The sequence below is a fragment of the Periplaneta americana genome, chromosome 9, assembly GCF_040183065.1.
Source record: "Periplaneta americana isolate PAMFEO1 chromosome 9, P.americana_PAMFEO1_priV1, whole genome shotgun sequence".
Taxonomy (NCBI): Eukaryota; Metazoa; Arthropoda; class Insecta; order Blattodea; family Blattidae; genus Periplaneta; species Periplaneta americana.
This window is the reverse complement of record NC_091125.1, coordinates 167677727-167696823: the sequence shown is the minus strand read 5'-3', so window position 1 is coordinate 167696823 and position 19097 is coordinate 167677727. Positions and strand designations below refer to the sequence as shown.

Sequence of the window (19097 nt, the reverse complement as noted above, 5' to 3'; positions counted from 1 at the left end):
AGTTGAAAAATTCAATTACGTAAACTAAAGCACAACTTCACAACTTGTCCTTCAAAAAAAAAAAAAAAATGACAATGGATAAATAAGCCCATAGCAACCAGAGTAGCAACACACGAAACGAAAGTGCATTGAACGTAATCATTTGCCTTTGCTTAACACCTTCTTGGGTTACATTCTAACAGCTGTATCTCTGTACCCAATAAAAATTGGACGCATGTTTATATGAACAATTTTACTCAGAACAGTCCATACTATCACCCCTAAAATACTTACTATTCCTCCTGAAACACCCTGTATATTGACTTAAATACGATTTTGTTTTTAAGTTCAATTAAGAAAATAATTTGTTATCAAGGACAGCCATGATACTATCTCTATATAGGATGATGCAGCACTCAAGCTATTATTGTTAACAAACTGCAAGCACCTTTACTTATACAATGATATGCCTATAATTTTCAAACTAATTGCCCAACGTAGAATCTAATTATGTATTCGAAAAGCCCGAGGTTTCTCACGTATTTTGTATTTATTATCTTCAAATATGTGATTCTCAGCCAGTAAATTAGTATTAAATTGTAACACAACTAACATAACCCATACAAATCTGGCTTTCAGGTAGTAGCTCCCTGTAAAGCAGGTTTGAATAATTTCAAGGAAAAATGGTTGAGTTCTGGCGTCTTGTCAGCTCATTTGAGTCGTGTGGATACAAAGGAAAAATTGTGATGGTGTCGTGTATAGTTCCTGGAGTAGCTCAGTCGGAAGAGCGTTCGCGCGCTAAGCGAAGGGTCCCGGGATCGATACCCGGCCCCGGAACAATTTTTCCTTGAATTTATTCTAACATAACCCAGTTTAAATCCTGCCCAAAATCAACTCGCAATTTAAAGCGCAATAATTAATAGTAGGTCCCTAAAATATTCATGCCATCTTTGTAAACTACTTCCACACAATCCTACTAGTGTGTGATTGAAGTGAGGGAGAAAGGATGGCAAAGTAAGAGAGTTACTGTCAAATCTGGTCTGGCACATCATCTACAGTGCTCTCATTTTACGAGGAAACTAGATTACAGCAGAAAGCTGGCATACACTTTCCTGCAGTCGTGCTTGCACTAGCAAGGAGCGTGTTCTATTACTACCGGCAAATCAAAGATAGGGTCAGGATATTTACGAGAAAATCTCCGAACGCATCTTCTATAATTATATTTTTTTCAAGTAAAACTCCACCAAATAAATTTGCTGTTCAGTCGTATACTTCATTTTCCAATCGGTTACTTAATACACAAGCAACATTCACACACACATTCCACTACAATTCTCAGAAGTAACGAACAGCTGGGATGTTTCGCAGAATTGGTCTCCCACGCTGCGGTCGGGAGAGCAGGAATTCGGCTGGTGGCGGAATGATGCGAAGTTTCCTCGGCTTTTTTTATATTTTAGTAGGTTATTTTACGCCGCTTTATCAACATCTTAGGTTATTTAGCGTCTGAATGAGATGAAGGTGATAATGCCGGTGAAATGAGTCCGGGGTCCAACACCGAAAGTTACCCAGCATTTACTCATATTGGGTTGAGGGAAAATCCTGGAAAAAACCTCAAGGTAACTTTCCCTGACCGGGAATCGAACCCGGGTCACCTGGTTTCGCAGCTAGACGCGCTAACCGAGTTTCCTCGTAAAATGAGAGCACTGTACATAGTAATTAGCATGGAACTCTCGTAAATGTGGAATATGTGAAGATTCTAAATACTATGAACACTGAACATTTATTAAGATGCACTATTTTAAACATACAAGGAAACAAGTTCCCGAATATTGTAAAAATGTTCACTGCAGTACTCACTTGCTTGTACTCCTGGTCTCGAAGACGTGAGAGCTGAACTTGGTAAACTATTGGGTCGTTACCAATAGGCTTGCATGGATTCCATTCCACAGAACAGCTCCTCTGCTGAATATCACTGAATTTTGGTGCTGGAAGAGAAAGGGTAGTTTTCTTGATATAGCACTGCACTTACTCAAGAAAGAAACAGTGTTATATTATGACTGTTTCTCATAACACTTATCGTGTAGCAATTAAAATAATAATGATTTTAAGTAAAGGTTTCATAGATATTTTCTCCATGATCGTATTCTGCCGTATTCCTTCTTTTATAAAAATACAACATTGCTAGAGATGGAATGATTTTAAGAAGTGATCCATAGCACAAAATACAGTAAAACCACATTTTAATGTTCCCGTTTTTAAGGAATAATCTGCCACGTCCAGCCAAATTACCATAAGAATAATGTAATTAATTTCTGCTTGCAAGGAAACCCAGTATAAAGAAAATTCTGCTTCTGAGGAATACTTTTCAAGTGGATTTTGTGATAATGAAGCCTGAGATACAGCACTCAATCTTTTAATCCAATGCCACCAGGATGTCTTTCGACATTTCTGGTCTTCTCTCCTGGCCGTGGCTTAGTTGTAACCCACTTCTGAGGTTGGGGCGCCTGGAAGGTGGAGTTACATTACCCCGATGATGTGATAGGATGATTATGATAATGTGGTGCCAGGAAAGGTCAAAAATAGCATAAAGTATGTAAAATTATGGAGCATGCTAAATATTATTATGTTAAAAAACCGAAAGAAAGAAAAAGAACACGCACTTGAAATAATTTTTGACATTTTATATGCTGTACAGCGAAAATATATGTTCCTTTTGAATTACACTACACTACATATCTTTCACTTTTCTATCAGTGACATATGTGTTTATAAGCTAGATATTCTTTCATTGATCAATTGGCATAAGGCACATGTATGATTATTAGTTCACAAAATGAATATGAGATGGAAACAGCACACAAAAATGGCAGTAACTGTCATCTTGTGCTTTAGGCCCTTATGAAACTAGGTGCCCTTCATTAAACTGATAGAAATAAACAATTACAGTACTCAATCTACTTCCATAAATCAATAGTACTGACATATTCAATAGTGCATCTCAAATGTCATTATGAAGAAGGTGGCAAATCATGCCTTTTTGCCATATGCAATGGTGTTATTTGAGGATTAACCTAGATATTCCTTATTTTCACTTTCTATCCAATGATTAATTTCTTCTGTTTCGTCGCCATTATAGTGATTCATAAACAACATTAAAAAAAAAACTTGGAAACAGGATCCACACAACTCACGAGAACAAAGAAAGCGAAGCAACCACTCTGTAAAATCAATACAAAGCAAGACCATGAAGAACTACAGGGAATATCTTTTAACTGTCCCAGAGAGTTGGAATTTCCCGGCCGCGGCTGCAGAGTGACTGTCTCCCGCTATGCATGCACCCGCTGTTCGCCTGGGAGGCAAGCAACTACAGTTATATGTACTTACCCAGCTCATATTTTATGCTCAAAATGTCCCCCCTTGACTGCTACACGTTGCTGACACCTTCTTATAAAATTATTATTAACTTTTACAAGTTCAGCAGCACTGATTGACGCCATTTCAGCTCTTATGTAGTCTTTTACGATCATTTATTGAACCTGTTTCTTTGAATTTTTAGCTAGATTTTTTTATTATGGATTTATTAATTTGTCCTACAGAATAATATCTGTAATATTGACAATTAATATTTGAGGAGAAAAATTCGCTCCAGCACCGGGGATCGAACCCGGGTCCATGGTTCTACATACCAAGCGCTCTGACCACTGAGCTACACCGAATTCAATCCACAGCACCGGACCGAACCCTCCTCCTTCAATGTTTCCCTTTGTGGCCTGACTCCAAGTTAGGCATATATGTTGACGTATATGTCCAATGTCAACTGCCATTATTCTAGGGGCGCACTCAGCTGAATGACTTGTTTGGCCGGGATTCCGCAGTTATATGCACTGCTAGCTGTGAGAATATTATGGATTTATTAATTTGTCCTACAGAATAATATCTGTAATATTGACAAGCTAGCAGTGCATATAACTGCGAAATCCCAGCCAAACAAGTCACTCAGCTGAGTGTGCCCCTTGTATAATGGCAGTTGACATTGGACATATACATCAACATGTATGCCTAACTTGGAGTCAGGCCACAAAGGGAAACACTGAAGGAGAATTCGATCCGGTGCTGTGGATTGAATTCGGCGTAGCTCAGTGGTCAGAGCCCTTGGTACGTAGAACCAAGAACCTAGGTTCGATCCCCGGTGCCGGAGCAAATTTTTCTCCTCAAATATTAATAGATTTTTTATTGTTTTTACTCAAGGTATGAGTCTGTCTAGAAATTTCTGTCGGAACTTGCGTCGCGTTTTTGCACAAGACTTTCTATATTTTATGTAAGTATTATAAATATACATCCATGTATTGTGGGTCCCTATCACCACGGCATGGCGCATCCTCAGGTTGTGGATAGAGGAGACGGCCTCCAGATATGGAGGGTAGCTGCGAATATATTGAATAAGCAGTCGTGGACAGCCGATAAGGGGTGGTCCTCCAGCTTGGGGGTTGGGCGAAGGGCTAACAACCCATCACCGTAAAAAAAAACAGCTTGTTACGAATCCCTACAATAAGTTAGGAACATTAACTCCAGACGTTTGAGATGGGCAGGGCATGTAGCATGTATGGGCGAATCCAGAAATGCATATAGAGTGTCAGTTGGGAGACCGGAGGGAAAAAGACCTTTAGGGAGGCCGAGACGTAGAAGGGAGGATAATATTAAAATGGATTTGAGGGAGGTGGGCTATGATGATAGAGACTGGATTAATCTTGCACAGGATAGGGACCGATGGCGGGCTTATGCGAGGGCGGCAATGAACCTTCGGGTTCCTTAAGTAAGTAAGTAAGTATTATAAATATACATACGCTCACATAATGAAAATGGCACTGGAACTAAACACTTCACAGAAATAATTAAGCACAGCTCAGAAACTAAAGAGCATTGGAGAATGCATCCACTCTGTATGGCAGCCAGTCTAGCACTGAGGCCGCCAACTGGAAACTGTCATCAACGTGTTAGTCACAAGGTCACCTGGGAGTGGGAAGCGGCAACTCTCCAGGACAGTTAAAAGATATTCCCTGTATAAAGAATAATGCCATATAATTATAACACACATCATACCTTTGAGAGACGGGGGTGGAGCAATGCAGGTGCTGAACTCCTGAATTTCAGAGTAATCTCCTTGACCTGCATCATTAGCTGCTGCGATTCGAAACCTGTACACTGTCATTTCCTGCAGACGGTTGACTTTACAGCTGTGACTTGTACCTTGGTACACACACTGAAACCTGACAACAAAATAAACTATTAATGACACTGAAAACGAAATAGCAAAACACCAAGAAAGAAATTCCAATCAAGGCGCTTGCAATTCCCAGCTTCGTCTATGTAGCTAGGGAAGCAGATGAGGAAATGTAAGCAAGTGTTGATTAAGCACATGGGATGACATCGTTCAAGCAGTGGTGCATCTATACTAATAATAAATCTCTAGCCGAAATTTTTCTGGTAATTTTCGATTTTCCAAAAATAATTGGTCCTAACATATATAATTAATCACCCTGAAACCGAAAATTCCTTTTTTGAAATTTTTGTTTGTATGTCTGTCTGTCTGTATGTTTGTTACCTTTTCACGCGATAATGGCTGAACGGATTTCGATGAAAATTGGAATATAAATTAAGTTCGTTGTAACTTAGATTTTAGGCTATGTGGCATTCAAAATACATTATTTAAAAGGGGGGTTATAAGGGGGCCTGAATTAAATCGAAATATCTCGCTTATTATTGATTTTTGTGAAAAATGTTACATAACAAAAGTTTCTTTAAAAATAATTTCCGATAAGTTTTATTCCTTGAAACATTTTGATAGGACTGATATTTAATGAGATAAATGAGTTTTAAAATTAAAATAACTGCCATCTAAGGCCGTGTATTGAATTAAAAACAAATGACTTCGTCTATAAGGGGCCTTGGATAGCAACAATCGAAAGCTATGAAAGATAGCCTACAGATAATGTTTCTGTGTTTGTATGAAGTGATATCGGAAGCTAAATTAACAGATTTGTATAATTAATTATTAATTCACCATTGGAAAGTGTAGTTTCTCTAGATGGACATAATTCTGTAATGTTATTACAGTAACTTCTGAGTGAATCGAGGACAGGTAAGATTAAAATAGCTTCTTATGCACAGAAAACTTGATAGGCTATTCTGTACATTCGTTTCCGGTATTTCCTAAAATAATTTTTATGACCAAATGAGTGGTCTCTGGATCAAAATTACCGCATTTTAATTATGCAAATACAATTTAAATTAACATAATAAACGATTTATCCTTATATCAAACACGAATGTTCCCTGGATCAAACGTCCTATTTTAATTATGTAATTACTTTATATTTATTTCTAATGGGTGCAGCGGAGCGCACGGGTACGGCTAGTGATTAAATAATTTGAGCATCATTCTGTAAAAATAATTTTAATCTAACCCAGCTATGTGTTTGAAACATCAGAAAAACGGAACATTACTTTTATTATTGTTCAGTCAACTGTCCGAAGAAAAGTCTGAACCTCACAAGTGATAACAGGACACCACTTATAATGCAACTAGACCAGGAAATAATGGGGTAGGGTGGCCAGTTCCTTTCCCCTTCCACTGCATACACATTATGCTAGCCAGATTTCAGATGTAGTATATTCAGGAAACAATGTCGATGTAAATTTTGGTGAATTGAAACGCAATAGAAAAAAAAATATTATAACAACAATAATTCTGAATCTTGTTTTATTATGATCCATGTAAATGTCAGCCAAAACTAAATTACGCCTATCCAACAATTTAACTATAGCTATCGCAGCAAAGGAAAATCAAACTCTTGTAGTATTACTCTGCAATGGACCATGTTATATAAGTACGTAAAGAGGTAAATAAATTAATTAATTAAATACATAAATAAGTAAATGCGTAAATAAAAAAGTACCGGTACAGAAATAAGTAAATAAATAAGGAAATATGTAAAAAAAGGTAAAAGTATCCCCGTAACATGCCATGAAGGCACTTGGGGGGCATGGAGGTAGAGCCCCATGCTTTCCATGACCTCGACACTAGAATGAGGTGGTGTGGTCGGCACCACGCTCTGATCGCCTTTTACCCCCGGGAAAGACCCGGTACTCAATTTTATAGGAGGCTGAGTGAACCTCGAGGCCGTTCTGAAAGTTTGGCAACGAGAAAAAATCCTGTCACCACCTGGGATCGAACCCCGGACCTTCCAGTCCGTAGCCAGCTGATTAAAAAAAAATATGTATTGCGAAATGTATAGAGAAATAGAACCAATGCAATTTAAAGTAATACGAATTTAGCAACAACTTTAGTGTACACAACAATAAGCAATTAACAAATTGTTAGAAAATATGGACATAAATATAGCCAATGGAATTAAAGTAACAAATGTGAGTTCAGCAACAAGTCTTGTACATACAACAATAAGCAATATGCATTAACTAATGAACACAAATGTATTACTAATGAAATTTAGTAACAAACGTGAACTGAATAAAAATGTAGTGTACACAACAGTAAGCACTACTACAGTCAAATTACGTTTGTAAACAAGCTCTTGTTTGTAAACTAGGAGACAACTAGTTGTAGAAAATGAGCTCTAACACGGAAATAAAGTGTTTCCGGACCCCTGTTTATATAACACATTTTAATCCTCTATATATGAGAAATATTTCCCTAAAGTTTTCACATGCATTTTTGTTACACCCTGTATATTTTTCTATTTAGGATACTTTACTGTTATGGCATAATTTAAGCAGCCCTATACGTCAAAGGAAAACAATATAAGATGTATGCAATATGTAATTAATTAAATAAATAAATAAATAAATAAATAAATAAATAAATAAGTACATAAATAAAAACACCAATTTCGAAGATAATACGAATTTTCATAAACGCAGATGTGCTTGGAAGTCTTTCATGGCATACATGTGGTCCAGTGCACTCCAGTAACCACAATCATGCATTTAACACTAGAACAGTTTCGGTTATCATTTTTGGACTGTCCTGTGTAACCTAAAGGTCATTCAGTTAGACTTGAGCTATGACTTATGCGAAAAAGGTGAAACTATGTTTATATTTCATGTTTTTGCTACCGAGACATAAGTAACAGATTTCTTCCCCCCCTTCTGCAATGTGCTGTATGCCATTGCACTTCAGCGTTAACTTTTAATAAGGGGCTGGACGAGGTTATTTTACAAGCACAGAAGTACAATCAGCAGCTTACTCTTTTGTCCACGTGTTGTCGGATTCAACCGTGTAATTTGTGAAGCTGGGGTTCTTGCCATCACCCCACTTGAGTTTCAAGTAGTTGTGGCCCACACCGGCACACTCCAGCTTGGGTGGTGCGGGAGGAAGTGGCAGGGTTGCTGCACGCAGGATGGGCGAGAAAGATCCTGGTCCCACATTGTTTACGGCCTGCACTCGCAGTCTGCTTCCAACAAAGAGCAGTCATTACAAATACATAACTACAATATACGTCAGTTTCTAGTAATCCTTTATAAGTTCATAATACAGAGTGTTTCGTACCTGCACACAATATACGGGCTATTCCATCTCAAATCGACCGAAATATAGAGAAAATTGATCTTGCAATTTTTAAATACAATAAAACTGTTTTTTTGTATGTAGAGAACTGTGATACAATGCTTTGTGCAAAGTTTGAGGCATCAGAACTTCATAGTGTTTAAATTTAAAATATTTAAATTTATCGTATTTTCATAAAATTAGCAAATTTAAACTGTTGTGACTCCGAAACCCTTTCACCCAATGATCAAAATCATGGTTTATTTTGATGCTGAGAAATTAAAGTTTATATTGACATGTAAACAGTTTTTCTTACTTTTTATGGAAATGGAGAAATTTAGATTTTTCTTCATTAAGACACCTTTGACCACGAAAAAATATTTCTAAAATATATGGTTAGATTCCGCACTGGAAGTACAAATAAACACATATTTTTTACTGGTGCACCGTTGATAAGAAAGTATTGAAAATATCAAATAAAGAAAATAAATAGTACGCGCGTGAACTAACCAGCTGACTGTGAGATGGGAGCTAGCCGAGACAAGCAAGTCCAAGAGACATAAACACGTGATGTTTCGTCTAGTAAGGCATAGCTGGGCTAGCTTTATCACAAGTTTTCATAAACAAAGGAGTAAAGTGACGCCCAACACTCGCTTATCTTCAGCTTTTGGCCAGTGCGTGTGGTACTGCGCCGTTCAAGTCTAGGCGTGTGAAAATAATCTATTTAATACCCTCGAAACTTATTCCCGAGCCACTAAGCAAACAATGCCGAATCCCTCTTAATAATGCAAGGTTTTTTCTCAATTTTTTTTTTTTTTACAAATGGGCAAAAAGCCTAAAAGTAAGTAAAATCAGATTATTTCTCTCTCTGTATATAATAAAAAAAAGTATTACTTCTTATCATAACCTACCAAATGTCAGCTTCAAAATGAGCTCCCGTTCAATGTTCTGCAGTAAATGGTTCCAGAGTTCTGAGTGCTGAAAGAGGCTTGTTTTTATAAAATACGCTAAATTTGTCGCTTAATAATACGAAAACCGTTTGACTTTCGATAGTATATTTTTGAAAATGCACTGTCCTCAGTACCTTGTATAAAAAGGGAAAAAATTAGATTATTAAAAAAATGCGAGGTTTTTTACTGATCGATTTCATATGGAATACCGTAGCCCATACTTACGTCATTTGTTGAGCAATTTTTATAATATTTCACTAGTAGCTTTGGACTATCTCATTCTCGCCTCCTTCAAATTATTTCATTTCAGAGTGGAAAGGCTGACAGCTTAATACATTAACCTACGTAATGTAAGACAGACCTGTAAGTAGTGTCTGGGGTTAGGCCTTCTAGTGTGTGCTCCACAGCTGGTCCACCAGTAGTCTCGACACGGTCACCCATGTCAATATTGTAGTGCAAGATTTCGGCACCATGGCATGCCGGCTCCTGCCATGACAGCTTCAAACTCGTTGGTGTGGCCACGTAGCGAGGCAAAGCCACAGCTGCAGGGGACGAAGGAGGCGTGATGATCTGACTCACTGCCGAGATTGCACTCCAGCCAGCATTGTTGCAAGCCTGCGGATCACACACATGCAACAGGCTATGAAATAACATACCGGTAGTGGAGCTATGGTTACTGTCGTTAATTCATTCCATGAAACTACAATTATCAAAACGACAATAACAAGTTTTTTTTAATCCTATTATATAGCAATAATTTTTTTACGCGATTCATCTTATTATCTCAATACATATTAAATTTTTACTTAAATATGAAATTGTAAGACTACACCATTTTGATCGGGTTATGTAAAAACATCTTTCTAAAATATGATAAAAGGAATAAAATAAGGAGGAAGGAATTAAACGAGAAAGATCTCATCCATCGAAATAGAGTTAGGAAATGATCCCAGGATGGAGGTTGCATTCCCTTGCTGAACGGCAATTCCAATGCATTGACAAAGGGAACTGATACAGCTAGGATTGCCTGCACAGGACAGCAGACGTGTACCAATTTGGGTCAGTAGATCTTTAGCGTCTCTACACCACGGACCAAAAGGCTCAACTGCAAAAGTGACGAAGATGTAGTTTGATGTTACTTACTTACTGGCTTTTAAGGAACCCGGAGGTTCATTGCCACCCTCACATAAGCCCGCCATTGGTCCCTATCCTGAGCAAGATTAATCCACTCTCTATCATCATATCCCATCTCCCTCAAATCCATTTTAATATTATCTTCCCATCTACGTCTCGGCCTCCCCACAGGTCTTTTTCCCTCCGACCTCCTAACTAACACTCTATATGCATTTCTGGATTCGCCCAAACGTGCCACATGCCCTGTCCATCTCAAACGTCAGGATTTAATGTTCCTAATTACGTCAGGTGAAGAATACAATGCGTGCAGTTCTGTGTTGTGTAACTTTCTCCATTCTCCTGTAACTTCATCCCTCTTAGCCCCAAATATTTTCCTAAGCACCTTATTCTCAAACACCCTTAACCTATGTTCCTCTCTCAAAGTGAGAGTCCAAGTTTCACAGTCATAAAGAACAACAGGTAATATAACTGTTTTATAAATTCTAACTTTCAGATTTTTTGACAGCAGACTGGATGATAAAAGCTTCTCAACCGAATAATAACAGGCATTTCCTATATTTATTCTGTGTTTAATTTCCTCCCGTGTGTCATTTATATTTGTTACTGTTGCTCCAAGATATTTGAATTTTTCCACCTCTTCGAAGGATAAATCTCCAATTTTTATATTTCCATTTCGTACAATATTCTGGTCACGAGACATAATCATATACTTAGTCTTTTCGGGATTTACTTCCAAACCGATCGCTTTACTTGCTTCAAGTAAAATTTCCGTGTTTTCCCTAATCGTTTGTGGATTTTCTCCTAACATATTCACGTCATCCGCATAGACAAGAAGCTGATGTAACCCGTTCAATTCCAAACCCTGCCTGTTATCCTGAACTTTCCTAATGGCATATTCTAAAGCGAAGTTAAAAAGTAAAGATGATAATGCATCTCCCTGCTTTAGCCCGCAGTTACTGTCGTTAATTCATTCCGTGAAACTACGACAATTATCAAAACGACAATAACAAGTTTTTTTATCCTATGATATGGCAATAATTTTTTTTTTTACGTGATTCATCTTTCTATCTCAATACATATTACATTTTTACTTAATATGAAACAGTGACATATCAAGAAATATATAATTTTATTGGTGCACATTTATTAGCATATTTAAGGTTTTTAAAGACAAATTTACATGCATATTTAGTAGGTTTTTAAGGCATGAGCTTCCTGGCCCTAGTTATCACTATTCACAGCACTGCTACTTTTGCCAAACTGTTATGCTTATATTTTTCACTTTTATTTTAATTGCAGTATGAAGAATTTTGTAAGCATAGGCATTCGTTTACATGTTTCAAAATAATGAATGATATTTATCAGTAATTTAACTTCCAAAAAGGTAACACTTTCTGATCTCTGTAATATTTTCATATTGTTAGCACTTTCTTTTGGAAATGTTTTCTATGAAGTAAAGCACAATTCTAGCTACAAACAGTCAAATAACTTCAATGATAGATGATAGATGAATGAATGAAGTAATGGGTCCAAATCAGAAAACTTTTTAGTACATTGCTTTTTTTATTTTATTTTATTGGGTTATTTTACGATGCTGTATCAACATCTAGGTTATGTAGCATCTGAATGAAATGAAGGTGATAATGCCGGTGAAATGAGTCCGGGGTCCAACACCGAAAGTTACCCAGCATTTGCTCGTATTGGGTTGAGGGAAAACCCCGGAAAAAACCTCAACCAGGTAACTTGCCCCAACTGGGATTCGAACCCGGGCCACCTGGTTTCGCGGCCAGACGCGCTGACCATTACTCCACAGGTGTGGACACTTTTTCGTATGTTTCTGCTTGAATAATAATATGTTTCCTGCTCACCTGTATCCGAAAGAAGTAAGGAGTCGCAGCAGTGAGGCCCTTCACTTCAAAGGAGTTGCTAAGGCCGTGGAACACCGTGGAGTAGTCCTGGTCTCTGTCTGCTACGCTCATCTCCAGTCTGTAGTCCGTGATGGGTGCTCCGTTGCTGGCAGGCTCCTCCCAGTGAACCACTGCATGATGGGAGGACCGGCATACAACTTGTGGCTCCAAGGGTGTGTCAGGAGGCGCCGCCCCGCTCATCACCTCCAGGCAGTCTGACCAAGGACCAGCCTGTAACAATTTTAATAATAATAACAATAATAATAATAATAATAATAATAATAATAATAATGGCTTATTTTAACTGGCAGAGTTAAGGTCAGAAATAAAAAATAGGTTGCAGCCGCCAAATTACTCTTCAAGGAAAGACCACTCATATAAATTGAGGGAAAGAAGGCAGAGGACGGACACTGGAAAGTTTTCTTTTCTCAATCGTACTATCAGGGACTGGAATGCTTTACCTGCAGACTTACTAAAGGCTTTACCAACAACCAAAAATGTATTTAAAAATAGGTTTAAGGACCTTACTAATAGACGGTAATTATACACAGTATTTAAAGGGTGTAAATGATATGATGTTATTGAAGTGTTGTATCAGTGAAGAATTATGTTGTGTCAGTGAAGTGTGTTGTATCAGTGAAGAAGTATGTCGTGTCAGTGAAGTGTGCTGTGTAAGTGAAACGTGTTCCTGTCAGTGAAGCTTTATAGTTTATAGTGGCAGTGCATAGTATTTGAACAGTGAAATGTTTTTGAAGTGTTAGTGAAATCAGGATAGAATCAGTGAAATGTGTCGTAGTTCCATTGCAGTGAGTGAGTTGACAGCGATATGTGTGTAATGTTGAAAGGTACTTGTGCGGATATGAACATATTATACTCGTGGGTTTTAGTTCGATCTTAGTTTTAAGATACAAATTAGATTTATTTCAAATGTTATTTTAAGTGATCGTTTCATTTAATTTAGTATATTCCCTGTTGTTGTTGTTATTATTATTATTATTAATTATTATTGTTAGTATTAATTATTAGTATTATTATTAATTGTATTTTTAATTAATAAGTTTATTATTGTCATTATTGAGTGTAATTAGTTACCACTGCCACCAGGTATATACCCACTGCAGTGTGAATAAATACATACACATACATATTTGGTCTTCTCTTCCACTCTACCAGTATGATAGAAAATTACTATAATGCTATGAATATAACATAATACAATACAATTCAAAGCAATACAATACCACAATACAAGACAATATAATACATAATTAATATAATACAATGACAATTCGACAATTTTACATTGTACAAAAGAAATTAAACATATAAAGGAACACTAGGCTTCGAAGAATGCCGCACACCACGTCGAAACTAGTCAGCCAGATAATTTACCATTATACAGTGAAACCTGTTCAAGACGGAAGTGACATGGCCGTAATTTTTTTTCTGTTGTGGACAGGTTTCCATATTATTCAGGTGTGACATTGAAATGGAATATTTTGTTATTCATATACATGAAAAACAAAATGGCATGCCACAAACGGCAAGAAGTACAAAATATTCCATTTGACACTCATCACATTAAATCAGCTTTCTGTCGCTCATTATTTCGGTGAATCATCTTGATTAAAATCTCATTTTCTGTATAAATATTATCGTAACTCACTCATTAGTCATTAAACATTACTAAAGTTTACTAATCTCATTCTATTTAATATCTAACACTATACTCTAATACTGTACTGCATATCACTGCACATTATTAATTAGACTAGGAGCCATCTATTAGAAGGCTTGAATTCTGGTTTATTTAATTTCTTTCCCACTTCAATAGCTTGCTTTGCAGAATAGATCCAGAAATTGGCTTGTTCTTTGAAAGGTCATGAAGAACCCACTCCCACAACAGTTAATTTATTTCCACATAAACAGTTGCTTTCTGGTTTCTTTTTTGTCACCAATATTGGCCGCAAGCCACTCACTCATTATGATCTTTATTTTTTAAAGTGTCACACCTGAGTTTTCCACAACTGTACTTCAATATTATTTCACATAGACTTTGTTTCTAATTTTCCTTTATCTCGATAACTTTTACTTCATCACTTAATCTTAATGCCACATTTTATGCAACTTTTTTTTTTTTTAAACCTGGAAATCACTACACTTGCGCTCTGTCCAGCTACGACAGTATATGGGTGTGAAGCATTGAAAATCTTTGAAGGGACTCGTCTGCCTAGTCAACAGGGTAATAAAATTTATGACCGACAGGCCAACACACCCTCGTACCCTCTAGAATTTTGCAAAGAAAACTTTTTATCTTAGCGACCTACATATTTTGTATATTCCTTGAAATTACACGCTGTTTCAAAATATAGTTACAAAATATAGTGTGTCCAAAATATTGTTCTGTTTTGAACAGTAGCAGACAGTTTCCGTTTTATTCAGAAAAAATTACACATAATACATTCAAATTTCGCTGGGACCAATAAATTGTTCCGAAATAGACAGGATTCTGGATTATTCAGGTTCCGATTTGAACAGGTTTCACTGTATTAACACAGTAAAGCAGTTATTACTTGTTCAGTGATTATACAAATGTTAAAAAGTGTATAAAGGAACATCTTAGTTCTGAAGTGTAACATGAAGAGTCAGAAAGAAGAAACAAGTTAAATATGTTAACATTAAGGGGTGAATTATATTTAAAAAGTGCAAGTTTTATACAGTATATGAGGATTTCACATATTGGAGTATCTATAAAATGAGTTTCTACTTTGTAGCAAGGATTTATACAAATCCCACATACGACATTAATACAAAATTTCTACAGTATGTAAGTTGTCACTTCAATAACATCTGTATAAAAAAAGTTCAGGAATAAAATGGAAGACAGATGAAATTTTATAAAACTAACGCATTCCTTATGTTTTTTTTTTCATTATAATTAAAACAAGAGATAAAAATAGTCACAAGACATGAAACACTTAAGACTGGTAAAGAGATAGTAAATGGGGAACAAAATAGTTGTGTGATATGAGTATTTTATAAGCCAAAGAATGCCATACTATGATGACGAGATATTCGCTTCAGTTTTCTGTTTAAATATTAATAATTGATGAAATGGCGATCTTACTCGTGTTAATTGTGTAAGCATGTGTGGCTTACAGCTGTTTCGGTGCTTCTTCACACCATCCTCAGAGCCTACTAGATCTTGGCATCATCTCGAACTTCGCTGCCTGTTGTGTGAGTGCGTTCGATTGTTGAAAAGTGTTGAAATGTGGTGTCAAATAGTGTGTGTGTTCTGAAATTGATCTGTGTGTTGAGAATTTGATCAGGGTGTGTTTTAGTGTGTCTGTATATTTCATATTGTTCTAATGTGTTGAGTTTTTGGTTTTTGGGTTGTATGTGTAGGATTTCCATGTCTGTATTTATGTTATTGTATGTATGGTTAGCATTGGTTATGTGATCAGCATGTAGATGTATTGTGTCCTCTGGTTATTGCTTTAATGTGTTCTTTGTATCGTGATTGGAATGATCTGCCTGTCTGTCCAATGTAGAAACTGTCGCAATTATTGCATGTGAGTTTGTATACACCTGTGTGGTTGTATTTATTTGTTTGTGTTGTTTGTGTGTTGAGATGTTTTTGTAGTGTGTTTTCTGTTCTGCATGCTATGTTTCTACATTGGACAGACAGGCAGATCATTTCAAACTCGATACAAAGAACACATTAAAGCAATAACCAGAGGACACAATACATCTACATATGCCGAACACATAACTAATGCTAACCACACATACAATAACATAAATACAGACATGGAAATCCTACACATACAACCCAAAAACCAAAAACTCAACACACTAGAACAATATGAAATATACAGACACACTAAAACACACCCCAATCAAATTCTCAACATACAGATCAATTTCAGAACACACACACTATTTGACACCACATTTCAACACTTTTCAACAATCGAACGCACCCACACAATAAGCAGTGAAGTTGGAGATGATGCCGAGATTTAGTAGGCTCTGAGGATGGTTTGAAGAAGCACCGAAACAGCTGTAAGCCACACATGCTTACACAATTAACACGAGTAAGATCGCCATTTAATCAATTATTTATATTCAAGTGTTAAAAGTAGTATACGAAAGATTCAACATGGATTAAATATTACATACTGGTATCTATACTAAGGAGAATATCTCTGACTGAGGTTCTGTACATCTATTATCAGGCAGTACATCTCACTCGACGATATGTGTCAGAGGAAGAACAATTGTTTGTATGCATCTGAAGCCTGACTAGTGTGAGATATAGCTAGTGGGCGATGTATGCAATGGAGGGAGAAAGGAACCCTACCCCATTATCTCCTGGCTTAATTCCTCATAAGTGGTGCCTTATTGATATCTCTTATGAGGTTCAGACCTGGCTAAACAACAACTGAGGAATTAAAATTGTCCTCTTCTGGCTTTTGATGTCATAAGTTGGCGTGTTGAAAATCACTGGACTACAGTCTCGACTATGCAGTGAACATAAAAAAGATGATGATATAAGCTGACAAACAACAATGGGTTTAAAAGTATGTGTGTTTTACATTCTGTAATGTCACAATTTTTCTTCGTATTATTGCTAAACAGTCTTCAGTGAAATTAATTTGAAATGAAAACAGAATAAAATCTTACTTGTCCACTTCGGATACTTACCCCTACCCTGTTAAAAGCCCGAACTTGGAAGACATAGGTTTGCCCAGGAAAGAGATCTGTAACTATACATTCAGTATCCTTTCCTTTGTACGCCTGTCGTCGGCTGGAGTTTGGACTTGTCAGTTCAACTTCAAATTCAGTGAGTGGAGCACCACCATCATACTCCGGATAACCTGGAAGTACCACTTTCCATTACCAATATTCATGTTGGTGTAACATTTCGTAAAGATTACCAATCTAAAAAGTATTATGAGAATATATGGCAAAATTGATTATTTTGATGCCATTCACTTAGTACTGGTACATATTTAAGCAAAGAATATTAGCAGCAAACCTGATAAAAATATGAAAAGGGAAATTAAATCGCCTGTTTCCAGTTCTCTCTAGACAGAATATTTATTCATTAGTTACATTTCCTGTTACTATTAAAATGTTTAAGCTCAGATCATTTAAACAGAGTGACAATACTTCTACGATAGGTAGTCTACTATATAGATATGAAGCATTATGAGAATCATATAATCAATAACTCAGTTCTTTTTAAAATATGGTACCCTCTTATTAAATATTTAGCATTGCGTTTTCATTGTAGTTAAGACGTAAGATTGTTTAATGATACTATCTACAACTTAGGTTGGGATGATCGATGTCCGTGTTTTAAGCATGGCTTGCAAGGAGAAGTGAAGTGCATTCCATGACCTCTCCTACTCAAATCCCATCCTCATCTTCCCGTAGTGCAACTATTTTTAACGAATGAGGCCCTGGGAACGAGTCACAGCAGTGTAACTATTTCATAAAAAATGGAGGAAATGCCGTTTCAGCATGCCGACCTGCCATGGCATGCATAAGCATCCCCTAAGTGGTGAAGAGGGGATATGGTCGGTGGAGTTGTCTGACAATTCTCCAGGCTAGGTCATGTGGATCCACTAACCAATGGGAGGTGTGATCCTCCAAACAGTTTGGAGGTTGTGTGTAGGTGACATAACCGGAGTAACATAAAAATATGTTGTTGTTTTCTAATGCCAGATATTTGACAATAAAGTCATTTGACCTTTTGTACTCCAATATTTTTCAAAGATATTATCATGGTCAGCCACTGAAGCACAGATTTTGAGGTGTTCCGAATCCATATCTTGGTTTGAGTTGCACAATGGGCAGTTAGGGGACTGATATATTCCAATTCTATGCAGGTGTTTGGCCAAACAATCATGGCCTGTTGCCAATCTAAATGCAGCTACAGATGATTTTCGTGGTAAATCGGGAGTTAACTGTGGATTATGATGCAGAGAGTTCCATTTTTTCTCTTGAGATTGTGTTATCAAATTTTGTTTGTTGAAGTCTAAGTATGTAGATTTAATAAATCTTTTCACAGAGTAATACCCTAGGTCATATATGTAACATAACTCCTCGCTACGTTAAAATTGGCAGCACTTTGAAGAGAACAATCGCCAGGATCGCCACCCGTCCACAGTAAACGAACACGAGATGGCAGCACAGTCGCTAGTGCAATTCAAATGGGTATTATGTCGTGACTCCTTATGTAACAGCTAGATGGCAGCGTAGTAAACCTGACAAAAGTTGTTAACCTCAAAGCATATAACTCCGACATATCTATTACATATATGATCTAGGGTAATACGAAGATTTAGAAACAAGTCTGTAAATAGCAGTGCTGCCCTTCTTTGCTAAAGCATCCGCATTCTCGTTTCCCAGAATTCCACAATGGGATGGTATCCTTTGGAATACAATTCTTTTATTGAGAGATATTAATTGAGAGAGCATTTTAGTTATTTCTGCTGTTTGAGAAATAACTAAAGTACTCTCTCAATTAACATTAACATTAACATTAACATAAAA

At 36.8% G+C, this 19097-nt stretch overlaps 1 protein-coding gene across 2 annotated transcripts in view; it reads right to left on the bottom strand.

The window, feature by feature from the left end:
* Positions 1 to 19097, bottom strand: part of mtgo (miles to go) — a 466045-nt gene that overhangs the window by 12790 nt on the left and 434158 nt on the right. For both annotated transcript variants that reach the window (XM_069836312.1, XM_069836313.1), the window contains 6 exons: positions 17241 to 17413; positions 12495 to 12764; positions 9854 to 10107; positions 8244 to 8447; positions 5080 to 5246; positions 1837 to 1964 (listed from right to left, as the gene is read on the bottom strand). In XM_069836312.1, coding sequence (XP_069692413.1) covers positions 1837 to 1964; positions 5080 to 5246; positions 8244 to 8447; positions 9854 to 10107; positions 12495 to 12764; positions 17241 to 17413 — 1196 coding nt within the window. The remainder of the gene's footprint in view (positions 1 to 1836; positions 1965 to 5079; positions 5247 to 8243; positions 8448 to 9853; positions 10108 to 12494; positions 12765 to 17240; positions 17414 to 19097) is intronic.